This window comes from Notamacropus eugenii, chromosome 4 (genome assembly GCF_028372415.1).
Source record: "Notamacropus eugenii isolate mMacEug1 chromosome 4, mMacEug1.pri_v2, whole genome shotgun sequence".
NCBI classification, from domain to species: Eukaryota; Metazoa; Chordata; class Mammalia; order Diprotodontia; family Macropodidae; genus Notamacropus; species Notamacropus eugenii.
In genome coordinates, this window is record NC_092875.1 from 295267960 (window position 1) to 295286400 (window position 18441).

General features: G+C 37.8%; 1 protein-coding gene across 1 annotated transcript in view; it reads left to right on the forward strand.

Annotated features, from left to right (window-relative positions):
- GDAP1 (ganglioside induced differentiation associated protein 1) overlaps positions 1-9244 on the forward strand; it is a 31419-nt gene extending 22175 nt beyond the window's left edge. Inside the window, exons 3-6 of the mRNA XM_072604910.1 lie at positions 3709-3882; positions 5648-5742; positions 6957-7071; positions 8523-9244. Coding sequence (XP_072461011.1) covers positions 3709-3882; positions 5648-5742; positions 6957-7071; positions 8523-8905 — 767 coding nt within the window. The 3' untranslated portion in view covers positions 8906-9244. The remainder of the gene's footprint in view (positions 1-3708; positions 3883-5647; positions 5743-6956; positions 7072-8522) is intronic.
- The last annotated feature ends 9197 nt before the right edge of the window (positions 9245-18441 follow it).

Here is an 18441-nt window from a genome sequence, read left to right on the forward strand (position 1 = left end):
TCTCTCTCTCTCTCTCTCTCTCTCTTCCAACTCCCTTCTAATTTTTGTCATTGATTGGATAATGATATAAATATAATCCTTAACAAATCAAAAGTCAGGAGGGTTATCTAACTCAAAGAATGACAGTGTCAAGATTCTTTACAGACTAGAATTTTGGGGCTTAATTTAAGATGAAATTTAATAAAATTTGAAAGACCATAATGTGGATAGGAAAAAAATATTTGTTTTTTCTAGCTCCAGAGAGTAGGATTAGGTACAATGGGGAGAAGCTGTAAAGAGATTAATTTAGATTTGTTATGAAAAGTTTCCTAACAAAAATGGGATGGTTTGTTTTAGTTGGTATTTGAGGAGGGAGTGGGAATCAGCAAAGGTCTCCTGCAAAGGTGGTATTTCAACTGAGTTTTGACAAAAACCAGAGATTCTAAGAGAAGGAGCTGAGGGAAAGCACACTTGGCATGGGGATAGTCAGTGCAAAGGCACAGAGATGGAATGTAGAGCTTTACGTGTGAGCCTGAGGCACGTAGGCCAGTATGACTGGATAGCAGAGTTCATGTGTAAAAAGTTATGAAGGTGGGAAAATACTTGGTTTTGAAGAGTTGTAAGTGCCAACAGAATAGTTCAAATTTAATACCAGAGGTAGTAGGGAGCCACTTGAGTTTATTGAGGAGTGGGGGAAATGATGTGATTAGATCTGTACTTTATGTACTTTGGAAGCTGTGTGGTGGATGTATTTGGATGTATTGGAATGGAAAGAAATTAGAGGCAGGGAGAAAAATCAAGCAGAGATTTTTTTACTTTGTGCCATTTTTTATCATTGAAGCCAGAAGAAACTTTTATCCTGAATAAGTAGTCAGGGATGTTGAAAGTGCTGGTTCGTTTGTAGAAAGTTTGAAGGCTGAGTATTGAAATATGGCCATAAAGTTTTGCAGATGAGTCACCTGGAGGTTGAGTGCTTATAGGGTAACATAAAAAAATGAAGAAATGTGTTTTACTGCCTCTTGTATCAAGGCTTGTTGGAGAGTGTTGTGCATTGGAAGTTTCCTCCTTGGTAAAATTATGCTGGCAGCCAGTTTTGGATTGGAGGGGGGAGTTAAGTATTTTTCTAGCATTTTGTGTAGGAGTGTGCATTTTTGTAGATGTAGGAGGAGAAAGGAAGAAAAACAGCCTATTGCCCCCTGGAAATTTTGTTTATTGACCTGGCATGGGACTTTGCCTTGTTGCTCAGTGGAGATTGTCTGATACTGGATTTTCAACATTTTCTGAACCAGTGTGAGGCTTTCAAAATCTCAACTAAATGAATAATATATTGTAAGTACTTAATACATATTTTTGAAGTTTTGTATGTAATTGACATTAGTTATAAAGGAGTCATCAAATCAACAAACAACAAGCATTTATTGGGCATTTATAAAATGCTTGGCACTGTACTTAGCTTTGGGAATATTATTTGTTCTTGTTTAATCACTTTTTTGGTCATGCCCAATTTTTCATGACCCCATTTGAGGTTTTCCTGGCAAAGATACTGGAGTAGTTTGCCATTTCCTTCTCCAGCTCATTTTACAGATGAGAAATTGAGGCAGACAGGGTTAAATAACTCGCCTAGGGTCACATCGCTAATAAGTATCTGAGATTGGATTTGAACTCAAGAAGAGGAGTCTTCCTGATGACCACGTCTGGCACTCTATCCACTGTGACACCTAGCTGCCCACTTTGGGCAGAAAGAGTAATAGTCCCTGTCCTCAGGGAACTTACATTGTAATCGGGGAAGACAAAACATGAAAGGAAATTGTAAAGGGGAGAAGCACCCTGGTAAGGGCATGGTAGAGAAAGCCTGTACTATCAGAACTGCAGCCTGGAGAGGAGTAAAGAACTTTGTCATTCATTAAAGTAATAAAGGATCAGTTGAAACAGGAATGACTATGGAGTTGGCTAAGGAGATCCAGTGCTTTACTTATTCTCTACTCTTTTGTGAATCCTGTAGGGACTCGTTTTTAATTATGAAGTCACATGATTTCTATTTCCCTCTCCTTGGATGGTCTCTGGAACTTGTGCCCTTTAAAAAACATCTCATGAGAGGCATGATGTGTGTTTGAAAGAGTACTCGCTTAGAAATTTCAGGTCCTGTCTCTGCTACTAACTAGCTATGCCACCTGGGAGAATCCTTTGACCATTTTGAGGTTCCATTTCTTTATCTGTAAAATGAAGAGCAAACTTCAATAATGCCTAATGTCTCAAACACTAAAGTTTAATGAATGAATGATGAATGTCTAGTTGAGAAAAATATAAACCTTAACTAGCTGCCATGTAAACAATGACAACCAGTCATTGATCCTATTATGTTTTGAAGTTCGGGGTTGTGCGGAGTGTGATACTTCCTCTGACTTTGACTATCGGGCTCCACAAAGTAGGAATATTCTTCATGTTTCTCAGAAAGTTAGCTATCTTTTCTCCTCTCTCTTTGCCTCTCTCTATGGGGCAGTACCAATTTACTGTCAAAGAATGTGTGGATTTTTAGATTTACCCAATCAGAAATTAGTTCTTGAAACCCCATCTATTAGGAAACCATAGCTCCTTCTTGAACATAATATACTTCAAAGAGTTCTAGTCACGTGGTTTTGGCATAATGGGGTTGGCTCTCCATAGAAATTGACAAACATGCTTGGATAATGCATACGGTGAATTCTACTCAATATAGACTCAAATAATCCAATCAATCAATCAATCAATAAATAAATAATCAAATAAATAGCTAGCACATAATGCATAAAACAATGAAAATCTCCCTAGCAGTCATTAGCTCACAAACTTCCAAAACTCTGGAAGCCCCTAGAGAGTACAGAAGCTGCTTTAACATCCTAGTTCTATGACATGCATTGTCTGAATTTGCTTTCCTGTGGCTATGCCCTTGCAAGGGGGCAAAGGAGCACAATTGACTTAAACTCACATATCCAGTTCAGATGTTCTTTAAGAGAACCCTCAAGGAATTCTGGATTGTGACTTATCACATGGACAATAGACTTTGGAGCTGGGTAGATTTAGGATTATATGGAAGCTTCCACAATAGGTAATTTTCTCAGTCCTGTTTGACTGATTGTTGACAGAGATCAGACCCTTCCAGCCTGTTACTGTCATTACTTATCCTGGTATACCTCTCTGAAATGGACCCTGAATGAGATTCCCTTTTGCATCTGGTTGACATCTTTTTAGTACCTGTTGCTACCTTTAGTCAAATATCCATTATAAAGAGTAGCAGAGTGGCGGAGGGTCAGATTTGAAGGGGGCACTCCACAGATAAAGAATATATGATGAATCCAATTCTCATATTTGAAATTTTGGACAGTTCCTGGGAAAGAACGGTTACAAGTAGCAACTTCTGTGGAGCAAGAACCTTCTTGTTCCTTGTAGGTTTAACCTCATGCATAATGAATTTACATGAAAAAATTTTGAAGAAAACCTCCCTCTATTGGTGGTCCTCTCATCTGTGTTCATCACTGTGTTCATATCAGTGCCCTTGTATATAATGCACCTTCATATTTTTAATTGCCTAGTTAAGAACCCATGATTTACAATTATAGTCCTTACTTCCTAAAACATACTTATTATCATCTCAATTCTACTAAAGTGGTACTGATAATTTTTATCATAATGTGTTTCTATTTTGTCATGCTGCCTAATTTTATTGTTTTTTTTTATGCATGAATATTTTAGAAAAGACACCCAGGTTAATACCTGAAAAAGAAAGCATGTATTACCCACGAGTTCAGCACTACAGAGAACTCCTTGACTCCTTGCCTATGGATGCCTATACACATGGCTGTATCTTACACCCAGAACTGACAGTGGATTCTATGATCCCTGCTTATGCAACTACAAGGATTCGCAGTATGTAAAGAGTTGGAACCTTGGGATTTGTCTCACATTTCTTTTATAACTCACTTGTCTGATTTCTATATGATAATGGGTAGGGCTTTTCAATTTGTTTCACATATAACCCCAAGTTTGTCATAGAAAAGAGATGCTTCAAGTTCAATCTGTGCCTTATATTAAGTAAATAATTGTTTTTTTAATTAGCCCAATTCCCCACTTTTATTTTGGAGGTCAAAGCTACTTACATCACAAAAAGGAGTCCTTTGTGGTAAGGTACATTGATGGAGTGGAAAAGGGATTGGACAAGTAATGTGATGGGTTCTTGTTCCACTGTCTAGCTATGGAATTTCAGGTACATTTTACAACCTCTTCATGATCTCAAGTGTAATGATCTATAAGGAATGAATATCTGACTTATTCTGTTATATTCAATAGAGCTTGACTTTACAACAAAGGACTATGTTTATACTAGGTAATACTAACCTAAAGAAATTAATGGAAACCATGCTGCTTCTAGATAGGAAAATGAAAAGCTATTTTTATTTGCCTATGTATTTTTTGATAATTTATTTATTGATATTCCCCCCCCCCCCCAAACACTCTGGAGGAGAATGTCAAGCCTCAGTGATTCTCCTTTGAATATGTCTATTAATTTCATGAATGTTCTTTAGATTTATTAATCTTCCTAACTTCTTGCTCTAGTTTTCCCTATGCAGTACTTCCCCTCATTTGCAGCTTCATCTCATCCTTTGATTCAGTATCTTTAAGATTATAAAGAGATGTTTCTTTACTTGGGCATAAGATTATAAAAAATTTTGCTCATGCTTTAAGAAACAATGGGGACCAGCGGGGTGACTTTAAAGCCAGACAGACCTGGGTTCAGATACTGCCTCTGATACATAGTACGGTGAGATCCTGGGAAGTTATTTAATCTCTGAGTTCCCCCAGGCAACTCTCTAAGATTATAAAACTGCATTGGTAGAGGGAATTTCCTCACCTAGGCATTCTCTATACCAATGGAATGACAGACTAAGTCTCTATCCCTCCTGAGAGATTATTCATGTCCAGACAAAATTTAAAGTCTATGGTGTTGTCTTCCATAAGCCTTGGCCATGCAATTGGCAGAGTGCTGGTAGATTATTTCCTTGACATCATTCACTATAATGATATTATCCACTACACCCCTTTCTGCCTGTTCCTTCCTAATTAAATCTATGTGTTTTCAGAACCTTAATATTATTTGCCTTGCATATTTGTGGACATGCAGTTATGATGATAATTTCTAGAATTACTTTATCGCTGCTCTTAAATACTGATTTTATGTCTTAAGCCCAGGAGTAGGTATATTCTAATATTTTTTACAGTAATCTTCAGAGTTCTTTATTTTCCTGCTTCTCACTGGGGTGTGAAGTCAGGAAAGAATTTGTATCTAAGGGTGGAATAGCTCCCTGGATAGAGAACCTAGGGAGAACGTGAAATATTGCTGATCCAGTTGTCTGAAGACTTCCTCTTATCCACTGTTAGTAGAGTCTGAGGTAGTCTAAGGGCTTAAAAAAACCCCTTTTCTACTCTTTTTTATACCTTTCTTATTTCTGAATGATTATATTTGTAAAACACTTTATGGGAAACTGATTCAAAAGCAGACTATCAGTTTTACTGGATTGAACAAATTTACTTTTATCTGATTGAAACCTTTATAGATACACCATGCTGTGTCATGTTGTGTTCTGAGAAAAAGCTTTGTTTTTGTTTTGTTTTTGGAAAATGCTCCCAACATCAGGCCAAATAGGGAATACTGAGTCTGAACTGAAGAAACTTGCTCAAGAAAATCCAGACCTTCAGGATGCATACATAGCAAAGCAGAAGCGTCTTAAAGTGAGTCACCCAGGGTTATTCCCAGCTGTCGTTTAGTGTTGCATGGTGCTAACGTACACTTTCTTCTTTCTTTCTTCAATTCCTCTTCCCTTCCCTTTGTCTTTCTCTCCTTTCTTCCTTACCTTCCTTGGGAGTCTTCCAAGAGGAGTCTTTCATCCCCTCTTCCCTGGCCCCAGTCTGTTGCTAATCATCAGGAGGCACAGTCATTGGGAACCAGAATAATTCACTGTGTCCTCCCAACAAGGTGCTCTCCCTCAACAAAAAGCCAAGTGTGCATTTCCAACTCTGCACAAAATACTCCAGCCCAACAAAGGTCAACCCCTAGATCTCATCAGATGGATTGATCATCAACTTCTCCTGATCTTTTTTACATTGTCTTATCTTCTCTCTTTGTTTTCCTTTCTCCTTTTCAATTCCACTTTATTGGGAAAACATTTTCATCACCATCATAATAGTCTTTTATCTTAACCTAAGTCCTATGCCAAACTGTGGCCCCTAGTTTTCCTAACACTCCCCCCTCCCAAAAAAAGAATCACTACTTTTTTTTAACCAGGTGGAAATGATCTGTCTTACATATCTATATATTTCTCTCTCTGTATCTCTCTCTCTATATCTATATATGCATACATACTGAGTATTTTTTGGGGAAAAATTCTTCTTTGCTTTCATCATTTTCTATTTTATAGTATCCTAATTTTGTGTCCATGTTGTTTTTCCTCTATTAAATTATAAGAACTGTCATTTTTCATTTTTGTATCCCCACAGTACCTAGTACAATACTTTATAAATACTAAGCATTCAATAAATGGTTGCTAAATTAAATCAGTGAACCATAATTACTGGTACACTCTCCCTGAATATATATCTAGGCCTAAAGTGGTTTTTATCCCTATGTAGACTGTCCTTTAGATTGGATATAATGGTCATTCTGATGCCTTTGTCTATTGGCTCGTCTCCATCCTTTCCTTTCTGTAGTCATTTGCCCCTGCTTGGAACTGCTCCTGAGAAAAGGAAATTACTTATGAGGACCTTTTCTAATATAAAGTTTTCTCTTAATAGTGTTTTCCCCTGAAATAGTCTATTTCCTCTTGCTGCCTTTTAGAGTAATGTGCAGATTCATAATTCATAATTCAATAAAATTCATAAGATGTGGACTTTGCACTGTATCTCTCACAGAAACTGAACATGTTCAATGTTTTTTCTTTTTTGCTTAGTCAAAACTACTGGATCATGACAATGTAAAATATTTGAAGAAAATACTTGATGAGCTTGAGAAGGTTCTGGATCAAGTTGAAACTGAATTGCAAAGGAGAAATGAAGAAACCCCAGGTAAGTGCTGATTTATATGTCTCTCCTGTCCCTTCCTGCCAGTGCTATCATGCTCACCTTGAAAGATTTCATTTCAAACATTTTCCCCATGTTTTCTGTTCGTATTTTAATTATGACCTCGGTAACTCAAACGAGATCAGTCAGATCAGCTGCTTACTGGTCACTCAGGTGGTATTTGAGAGAATGGACCAGTTTTTTCTAGTGAAAGAGAAGGCAATCAATAGCATTCAGATTTCATGGTTCCCTTTCAAATTAGTAGCAATGTTTTCTTTCATTCCTGGGGATTAATCTGGGCCTTTGCCTAAAGGTTGTTTTTCATTTTGCCTGTCTAGGCATGGCTTCTGCCCTAAGAAGCACAGGTGAGAAAATCATATGAATCAGCAAGCATGTGTATCTTTTTTGGGGACAAAGGAAGGTGTCTGGATCTGTGATTTCATAAATGTGGGGGACTCCCAGTGTGAAAATCTCTTGTCTCAATGCATATCAGCAACTATTCTGTATTTTCAGTCTTAGAGTAGTACACTCAGCCTGTTTTTTGTATGGGTGGCAAGCTAAGAATGTTTTTTACATTTTAAAATAAAGTTTTATTGCATTGATAAATGTAAAAGTAAAACCCACTTCTTAGTTTAGGCTGTACAAAAACAGGGAGTGAGCCAGATTTGACCCTCAGGACCTAGTGTGTAGATCCCTGTCTTAAGAGTTGACTAGAGCCTGATCCATAGTCACAAAGTTACTGTGTGTCAGAGGCAATACTTGGGTCTAGATCTTCCTGCTGCTGAAGTTGATCTAGTCTCCACATCTTGAGTCGCCTATCAGTTGCATAATATAGAAAAATCTAAATTTTGGGTTAGTTGTGAACATGTGTGGGCTGAGCTTTATGAATAAAACAGTTCCCATGTGTTCATATATGTTAGTCCCATCTTTGCAGCATGCTGGGGGTCTCTAAATGAGAGTTCTGTCCTTTCAAACTTGCACTAGGTAACAGAGTGTCCCTGCTTTGAAAAGAAAATCAGTAACAATGTCATTGACTAGCTGAAGGCTGAACCTGATCTTGTTAACCTCAAGCACACCTGTTGTTTACTAGAATGAGTAGGGAGTGTCTGGGGATCACACTGCTTCTTGGGGGCCCTAAACCACTTGGGGTCCCTTATGAACCGTCAGATTTTAAGTATCAGGGGGCTTCAGCTTTCATCCAGAGATCCGGGCAGCTAGCAGCTGTTGTACAAAAATCCCTTTAATTTAGAATAAATTAGTTTTTGCTTTATTTTTTTTAAGCATCAAATAACTTGGCCATGCCTGTTTCATTAGGAGTAAGATAGCACTTTTAAATGCGGATAGCTTTGTGGTCACTCTTAAAGACGAGGGGATAACGCAGTCAGGCAGCAAATCTCCTCTGGGTTCTTCCTGTATAGTGTTTGCACCTAATTCTCCATGTCTTTTTCTCTGATTAGAGGAGGGCTGCCAGCCTTGGCTCTGTGGTGAATCTTTCACATTGGCAGACGTATCGCTTGCTGTCACATTGCATCGACTGAAGTTCCTGGGGTTTGCAAGGAGAAACTGGGGAAACGGAAAACGACCAAACTTGGAAACCTATTACGAGCGTGTCTTGAAGAGAAAAACATTTAACAAGGTTTTAGGACATGTCAACAATATATTAATCTCGGCAGTGCTGCCAACAGCGTTCCGGGTGGCCAAGAAAAGGGCCCCAAAAGTTCTTGGCACCACCTTTGTGGTTGGTCTGCTTGCAGGAATGGGATATTTTGCTTTTGTGCTTTTCAGAAAGAGATTTGGCAATGTGTTTTTAGCACTGAGAGCAAGACAAAATTATTTCTAGGCTTGTGCTACGTTGGCTATGGCAACTGATGCAGCCTTTCCAATTGACACTTGCCACTCTCCTAGGGCTGGTAAAGAATTATCCCAAGTGAGCAGGAAAGTGTGCTGATTTAATTTCCTTTGTTGTCTGGCTAGCTCATAAGTTGAGGGCAAGCTACAGGAATTTTTTTTTATGTGTGTCTGTGCTTTGGTAAATTTTGAGTACTTGTTTGAATTAATCCATCTTTAAAAAAAATGGGCAAGGTGAATTTATATAAAAGATATCTTATACAGCTAAACTATTGTTTCAAGACAGTGATTCTCCCTTGCTGCACAAATAAAAAGATGTGTTGCTGAATTATTTATGGCATTTATTATTGTAAGCAGCCAGTTGCAGTAACCTGTGCTTGCATGCATTCCTTTATCTGAGCATCTCAAAGTGCTGAACCTGATCTCATTGGTCCTTGCAATATCACATGACATCAGTGGACATTATCCATACAAGCTAGAAATTCACTCCAGTATTCTAGGCCAGTAGGCATCCATTTCCTTAGTTTGGAGGGATGCTAATGAATACTCACTTGTACCCTTTTGTGTCACTGGTAGGCCTAAGGCAGAAACAGGACAAGAGGGGAAAAAAAGAGGAAGAAATAAGAGGGAAAGAGGAGAAAAAGATACAAATGCCACCACGTAGAATGTTGGGACAAGCAGTTTATTCTGATATTAGTCCACCAGAGCCATTGCTTGTCCCCTTGCTAAATAAAACAGTTACTGAGATTTCTCACTGGAGCTCTTGGGCTTGTGATAAGGGTGGAAGTATTTCTGAAGGTAGGGGTTTGGAGAAAAGTCTGGAATTTACCTCTATGGTATTGCATTAAAATCTGGTTAGTTTTTTAAAAGATACATTTGAATCTTTAATAATGTCAATTGCTTTTCCAGTTGGAAATTTGGCAAAGATTATCAGAGTATATTCTTCTTGCCTAGAAAAACAGTGGATCATGCCGGTTTAAGGGTTGTATTGCCATTAGTGATGAAGCAAAGCAGTCTTACTTTCCAAACTTGAACCTAAGAGAGGCTTAGGGAAATTTCTTGGTTTTTCTTGTGTTAGATACCATGAATAAATACAAGAAATCTGAACTGAAGTGAGCTTCAGTATTCAGAAAGGGACAATTTGGTGTAATAGAATGAATTTTGGGACTAGACTTAGAAGATTTGAGTTTTTGCCTTTGCTTTGACATTTTTAACCTCTCTGAGCCCCAGTTATCTTTAAAAAGAAGAGATGAGACTAGCTAATCTTTATGGAACTTATTGGAACTTTATGGAAGTTTCTGTGAAAAACTTGCCCCATGTCAGCCTCAGGCTGGCCTTGGAGAAATGGCCAAAGAATATACTCATTCCTCTCTCTTCCTTTTCATTAATAGGAAACAGTCATACCTAGAAAACAATAACTTGTTGTCAATGGTAAAAAAACCAACAACAACACATTTCTGTAATTCCAAGGCATGATCCAACAGTTGGGGAGATCTGGATGAACGGGATGCGCTCCATTTACAAAAGCTAAATAATGTCTCCAGAGTAAACTTAATCCAGCAATATTAATGTGCTGGCAGCTTTGATTATGTTTGTGCTTTGTATTGGAATGTATTATACTGTGGTGTATCTGCATTGATTTGCCTCTGGAAAATCTCACTGCATGTATTTATAATGTAATCATCATTGCAGGCATTAGCAAATTGTTTACGGTATTTCTTGGCTGTTCAGATCACTGTCATGTTAAAAGTGGGGACTTCAAAATGGCAAAACACAACTGAATTTTCATAAAAGTCAGGAGGAAACTTTCATTGAAACGAATTCCTTGGCTAGGACAAGGAGCAGTAGTTTGGTGCAGGCTAGTCTTCCAGATTTTATTATTAATACAGCAAAGACAAGACCAATAAAGATTTAGGAAAAACTTTCAGTCCTTCATGTGCCAAGATGATGCCATGGATCCCTATCTGGGATGTCACTTTAGTTGTAAAGTAACTTGTTGACCGATTAAAATAGCCACAAGATGTCGCTCTTCATCTAGCACTGCTCAACTGATACAGTTCGGGACAGACAAAAGTTAAGCACTGGTTTCCCTAGTGCTAATCTGGAGGACATTTCCATGAGATCAGTCAACTAGATGACCACAAGTGCTATTCATTTCTTATAGTATAGAAAGGCACTTCCACACTGGAAAGCCCAAAGTTGTACTGCACATCTGTAGTACCCAAATACCAGCCACCTATACAAACTGTTACTCAAATGCCCTTGGTTACCAGACACTTTCTTTACTTTCTTTACATTCATCATTCTGATCCTGGCTTAGTTGGTCAACAATACACATTGATGAGTCATCAGTTTTTTGTTTTCAATTTCAAAAAGTCCTAGAAAGCTCAAAAGTTGAAAATTATTGAAGGGACCAAGAAGGAACTTCATCTCAAGTTGGTTGCTGACATCTCTTCTCTATAATCTCAGTTTCTTACATGTTTTGGTTCTGTTTTCTGAAGTTCTTGTGCAAATTTTGGTGATTCTGGGTACTGACAATAACTTATGGATTAGATATGGTCCTCAGCCACTCTTATTTCTGTTATCACTTTGAATGAACACAAACCGCACACATCTACAAACAGAAGTAGAGATGCAAGGTAATATTCTCAATGTAACTCCTTTAAGTGTAACTGGCCAATAAACGTGGACTTTAAAGCAAAAATCATTGGAGTAGATTGTTTTTCAGACTCATATAGAATGCTTTATGGTTAGAACCTAGGTGGCACAGTGAATAGAGTGCTGGACTTGGAGTCAGGAAAAGCTGAGTTCAAATTTGGTCTCAGACACGTGTTAGCTGTGTGACTCTCAATAAAGGCACTTAACCTCTGACTGCTTCGATTTCCTTATCTGGAAAGTGGGCCAATAATATCACCTTCCTCCCAGGGTTGTTGTGAGGATAAAATGAGACAATATTTGTTTAAGTCTTTTGTAAATCTGAAAGTATTATATAAATGGTATTATTATTATTAATAATATGCTGATAGCAAGTAATTGAGATGCTTCCTTTCTTTTGATAATTATAAAAACTCTACAAGGTAGTAGTATAAGTATTCTTATCCCCATTTAACAGGGAGGAAGCTGAGACAGAAATGACTTATCCAAAGTCACCACAGTTAATAAGTAATAAAGCCAGATCTTTAGGTTTACTGTCCCTAATTTCATTCTTTTTAAATTACATCATAATACCTCCCTAAAAGGTATATTCATTGATGTTGGGGTCCCCTAGACCATTACGGGAATCCCTAAACCCTGACCCAAGGCTTTTGTCCAGCAAGAGGCCTTGATCTAGTGAGTAATGAAATGAGGCGGGAGACAAGGTGGTGAGAACTCCGTTTATTCCAGCTAGCTCATATGCATATATAGTCTTAATTACGTGAACATTCCTAAGCCTATACGTTGAACCTATCACCTAACACTATTCCTTATATGGGTGTCTTCTCCACTGGACATCCAGAACTGGACAAAGAACTGCCACGTTGCCAACAAAGACAAGACCCTTCCTCCTGAATCCATCTAGTTCTACCCCCACTGACAAGCCCCCAGGTTATTTGGGCAGGCTCTCAGTGTGGCGTCCTGCGATGGACAGGGATCGACTCTAACTTGTCCCGTCACACATTGATTTGTTGTAGATTAAGGCATGTTGAAATAGAGGAAAAAAGCAATTAAACGTTTGATTCAATTAGGACATTTGTTAAGTTTCTGAGTGAAGGGTATTGTGCTGAGAATGGGACTGATATTCCAGATTTTGAGTTGTGAGGTATATATATTTTTAAATATAAAGTAAAATGACAATAAAATTAATATGATTTCAGGATAAGTATGAATTCTAGGCTATTAATGTTCAAATATTTAAATTAATGTCAAGTAATTAATCAATAACCATTTTATTAAGCACCTATTACATACAAGGCACTGTATAAAGTCTATGGGATATAAAGAAAAAAACAAAATAATCTTGCCCTCAAGGAGCTTATATGCATATAAGCCAGGGGAAGCATGCACATATATTATATAAATGACACAAAGTAAGCATGAGATAACTTTTGGAAAGAACGAGCTAGGGACTGAGGAGACCATCTCTCTTAGGAAGTGAAACTTGAGACTTGGAGGAAGCAAAGGACTCTTGAAGAGTAGAGATGAGGAGGGAAAGTATTCCAGACGTGGGAGCAGTCAGTTCAAAGGAGGGAGATGGGATATCATGTGCGAGGGACCACAAGTAAGTTATTTTGACTGGACTGCAGAGTTTGTGGAGAGGAGTAATATTTAATGATTCTCAAGAGGTAGCATGAATGCCAAACAAAGAAGTTTGAATTTTCTCCTAGAGGCAATAGGGAGCTACTGGAGTTATGTTGAGTTGAGGAAGAGGTGACAGGGTTAGATCTGTGCTTTGTAAAAGTCACTTTGGTAACTCAATGGTGGATGGATTAGAGTGTGGAGAAACAAGGCAGGGAATCCAAATAAGAGACTATCATAAAAGCCCAGGTGAGAAGTGAAGAGGCCCTTAACTAGGGTGGTAGTTATGTGAGTAAAGAGGATGTATATGAGAGATATCTGTTTGGGATATGTTAAATCTGAGATGCTCATGAGGCATCCATTTTGAAATGTCCAATAAGTAGCGATGATGTGGGTCTGGAGGTCAGGAAAGGGACTACAGATGGAGATGTGTGTGTGTATGTACATTACATACATATACACATCTCTCTCTCTTTCTCTCTCTCTCTCTCTGGGAATCATTTGTAAAGAGATGTAACTGAAGGGAGAGAGCATAGAGAAAAAGAGGAGGGGGACCAAGAAAGATGAGGCTTAGTGGAGTAATGAGGTTAGATGCCAGATCATAAAGAGAATGATAGCTGACAAAGTAGAAATTTGTTTTTGTTGTTTAGTCTTTTTAGTCATGTCTGACTATTCATGATTCCATTTTGGAGTTTTCTTGGCAATGATACTGGAATAGTCTATCATTTCCTTCTTGAGCTTATTTTATAGAGGCAAATAGGGCTAAGTGACTTGCCCAGGGTCACACAACTAGTAAGTATCTGAGGTGAGATTTGAATTCAGGAAGATGAGTCTTCTTGACTTCAGGCACAGCACTCTATCCACCATGTCACCTAGCTGTCCCAAATAAAAATACCAATAACTTTATTAAGGGGTTTGGGAGAGAAGGGAGAGAAAATGTGGAATGTAAGCCCATGGGAATATGATCTAGTGAAAATTTTTTAAGGATGGTGGATACTTGGGTATGTAGGTAGGAAGTAGAGAAAGAGCAAGTAGATGGGGGAGGGATTGAAAATGTGAGAGGGAGAGAGGAAGAAGGAGGCAAGATTGAGAAGGTGAGAGAGACAGAAAGAGGGGAGAGAGAAAAGGGAGAGAGAGAGAGAGAGAGAGAGAGAGAGAGAGAGAGAGAGAGAGAGAGAGAGAGAGAGAACAGCATGGGTGATCTGATACAAAAAATGGGAAGAAATGGGATGAAGGGTATGTGTAGAGTGGTGTTTCTTGGTGAGGTGAAGGGCTATCCCCTCATCAGAGACTAGAATAAAGGATTTGAGATCACAGGGTTGTGACATCAGGAGGAGGTGAGAAGAGGGAGCCCACAGCAAAGGACCTTAATTAATGATACTGTTCTTTCCCCCCAAATTAAAAAGTAGCTTCCTATATCAGCTCATTTTTTAAAAAGTAATTTACATACTTTTATCTCTGGGTAAATGGTAGATTTCAAGGTATTTCAAGTCTTCTTTCCCCCTATGTTTTTGATCATTTCTTTTCCCCTTCTACTTAATTAAGAATGAAATAATAATGTACAACTCTCCATGGAATACCCTATGCTGATTTTGGCACAGCCATATCTTGATAAATTGGTTTTTGTCTATGCAGTATGATTTGACTCTAAATATGCTTTCCTTTTTATGGGCACCAGAGTTGCCTGATCTTTTGTATTTGCTACAACACTTACATACATTTCTAAATTTCCTGTATTAAATCAGGGACAGAGGTCCCTCACATTTACTGAGGAAAATTCATACTCAGAGGATCTTCTAAAGAATGAGAAAGCAAGCCTTTGTTGGTAATTGACCGAAAATGAAGAGAGGGGAGGAGAAAAGAGACTTAGCAGCCAAAGGTTGCTGTAGAAGGTGGGTAGTGCTCAGGTTCAGAAAAGCATATTGTTTGTACAAGAGTTAAGCCCTGACCTCAGTTTGATCCAGGGCTAACAGATGGAAAGATACTAGATTACAGAGTGTAGGCAAAGGAGCGGTCAGGACCTGAGGTGCAGAGAAAACCAGTCTTCATATCTGATGCCAAAACTGTCTCAGTTTCACGAAAGTATGCAATCTGACTTGACACTTTACCTTAAAACCCTTTTCATAAAGTTAAATCAAAAGATACAACTTTGATTCTGTTCTTTTATCTTTATATTTTTTGTTACAACCTTTATATACTGACATGCAATCACTAACAGAGTTTTCTTCTGTAACACTCCTCTATACACAGCCGAAACAAATACTTTAGAGGGGTCTTAATAGTGCCAAAGCCTTCTCCACTATGTAGCCAGAGATGAGTAGCTGAGACTAAGGGGTAAAGTAACTCTTGTGTGGGGTGAGAGGGACAGAAGTACTAGGAGGATAGTATTCTGCTTTATTGAGAATGGGAATGAGGTTTCCAGAAATGCCAAATCCATAGGAACAGACAGGCATGGAAACCAAACATGATCCAGGTTAGATGGATTGAGACAGCAAGAGAAGCAGCCCAACTGGATGAGACAGGCAATGGGAGAATTGGTAAAGGAGAGCGGGGAATTGGGAAAGATGAATCAGAAGTTATTGGCAGCATCTAGTTGTTTTCTGACTCATTGGTTAAATGACTTGCCTAAGTATTGGAGTTAGGATTTGAGCTTGGGTCCCCTGAATCTGAAGCTAGTACCAGGTAGAAAAAGTTGCTGCATTCTTTCCAAAGCCATGTAAGACATTTTTATTCTGTGGGATAAAGACAGCACAGAAAGACTTCAGATTACTTCACTTTTTGTTAGTTTCTTAATCACACAAGGCATTTGAAATTGCTCACAAATATAACATGAGGATAATTTTTCTTTAAGCATCTTCAAGTTGATGTCCCCTAGAATGAAACGATAATATTCCAGATGAGATCTAAATGTTTGTGATCATAAATAGTTAAGGTAAATTAGATGTAATTTCTATTTTTTTAAAAAAATTATCAGTATGGCAATTATGTATTGAATTTGGAAAGCCATTTTCTTTCTTGTTGAGTGATGCACCTTTGGTGGACTTTATGTTGGTTTCATTTGATTTAAACACTTGAGCTATTCACTAGAGTTATAATTCTGTTTTCCAAAGCTTGCCTTAGTTAATTCATCATAATACATCTCAAGTGACATATAGCGTATTTCCAGTGATCATTCATTTAAAAATGCTTATTTATGTCAGCTCAACTTTCCTTTATTATAATTTTGTTCTCAGAGTTATTGTGAATCATTAATACTTTTAGCTGTCATTCTATATTATACATCTTGACATTTTAATGCTGAATTCATAGGCTTATATTTTATACAGAGTTCTACAGTTCAGGATATGGAAGCTCACTTTTGTATATGTATCTCTAGAGGTTAGAATAGTCTCCTATATAGGAAATGATTAACATACATATATGTATATATATACACACATATATATGTGTATGAAGTAACATACATATATATACATATATATGTATATGTTCATTCATTCATTCAATGCCTATCAAAGTCACGAATTACAAGGGTTTAAGTCTGGTGCCTGAGTGGAGCCTACAAGTATATAAATAGATATAAGTAGTTAAAGAATAAATATATTTTTCCTTAACATGATAAGAAACATCTATCTAAAACCATTAGCAAGTAATGGGTATAAGCTAGAAGCCTTCCTGATAAGATCAGGAGTGGAAAGAAGGCTGCCCATTATCATCAATGTTATTCAACATTGTACTAGAAAAGCTAGCATTAGCAATAAGAGAAGAAAAAGAAATTGAAGGAATCAGAATGGACATTGAGGTAATAAAATGATTTTTTTTGCGGGCAATATGATGACATGCTTGGAAAATCTTAGAGGTTTGACAAAAAAGATAGTTGAAACAATTAATAATTATAGCAAAGTAGTAGATCATAAAATAAACCCATATAAATCATCAGCATTTACTATATATCACCAACAAATCCCAGTAAGAAGAGATAGTAAGAGATATTTCATTTAAAATAACCATAGACCATGTAAAATATCTGATAGTATACCTGTCAAACCAAGCCCAGGAAATATAGTAACATAATTATGAAACACCATTTGTACCAATAAATTCAGATGAAAGTAATTGAAGAAATATTAATTGTTTATGGGTGGGCAAAGGCAATATAAAAATGATAATTCTACCAAAAAAAAGAATAAATGAAAGGTAACCTTAGAGAGGAAGCCTATAGGAATATAGAGGAACGATATAGGAAACAATGAAAAAGAATGCATATCTTTATAAAATTATAATCTTGGACTGCAAGGTCCTGCCTTGGCCTTCGTTCCCTGTTGCTATGGCTGCTGCTTTTGCTGCTGCAGCTGTGACTGATTGCAGTGGCAATCTTGAAAGATGGTGGTTTGGACTATGACAGATATCCTGCCTTGTCAGAGAACATTTCTGGAACCTGTCCCTGGAATTTCCTGAAAGATGCCACTTCATTGGAAAAGAGATGATTCAACAGTGTCCCTGCTTGGTTAATGCCATATTAGCTAACTTCATAGAAACTGAAACTTTAGAAGAAAAAATTAATGTGTGATCAGTTCTAGCATTAGTCAGGGCATACTAACAGAGGAAATAGGAATCGATGTTGTTGCGTCACTTCGGTAGTGTCTAACTCTTCATTACCTCATTTGGGCTTTTCTTGGTGCAGATATTGGAGTGATTTGCCATTTCCTTCTCCAGCTCATTTTATAGCTAAGGAACTGAGGTAAAGAGGGTTATGTGACTTGCCTAGTGTCACACAGCTAGTAAGTGTCTTAGGCAGGATGCAAACTCAGGAAGAGGAGTCTTCTTGACTCCAGGACTGACTGACTCCAGGTGCTCTACCCACTATACCATCTAGCTGCCCCATGAGTACATATTGGCTTTAATGAAATTCTAAACAAAAAACCCTATTGTTACAGAAAATCTTTAAAGGCTCTCAGACCAGATTGCTTTATCTATGATTTATCTACTATCATCATGAATCATGGGAAAGAGTTTGGCTCAGGACACTATACTGCATATTGTGTGTGTACCTCCTTCATTGCTGAAGAAGACCATGCCATCAGCGAAATAATGACATGACTTGCACTTGACTTTATTTTGAGCGAGGGAGGGCTGTGCAGGTTACCAGCCTCACTTCTCCTCCAGGGCCATCTGAATCCAGTGACCTACTATAAGTCTGAAAGAGGGTTCTGGGTATATTTCAGAAATACCTAGAAAGGTATTCCAGGATGT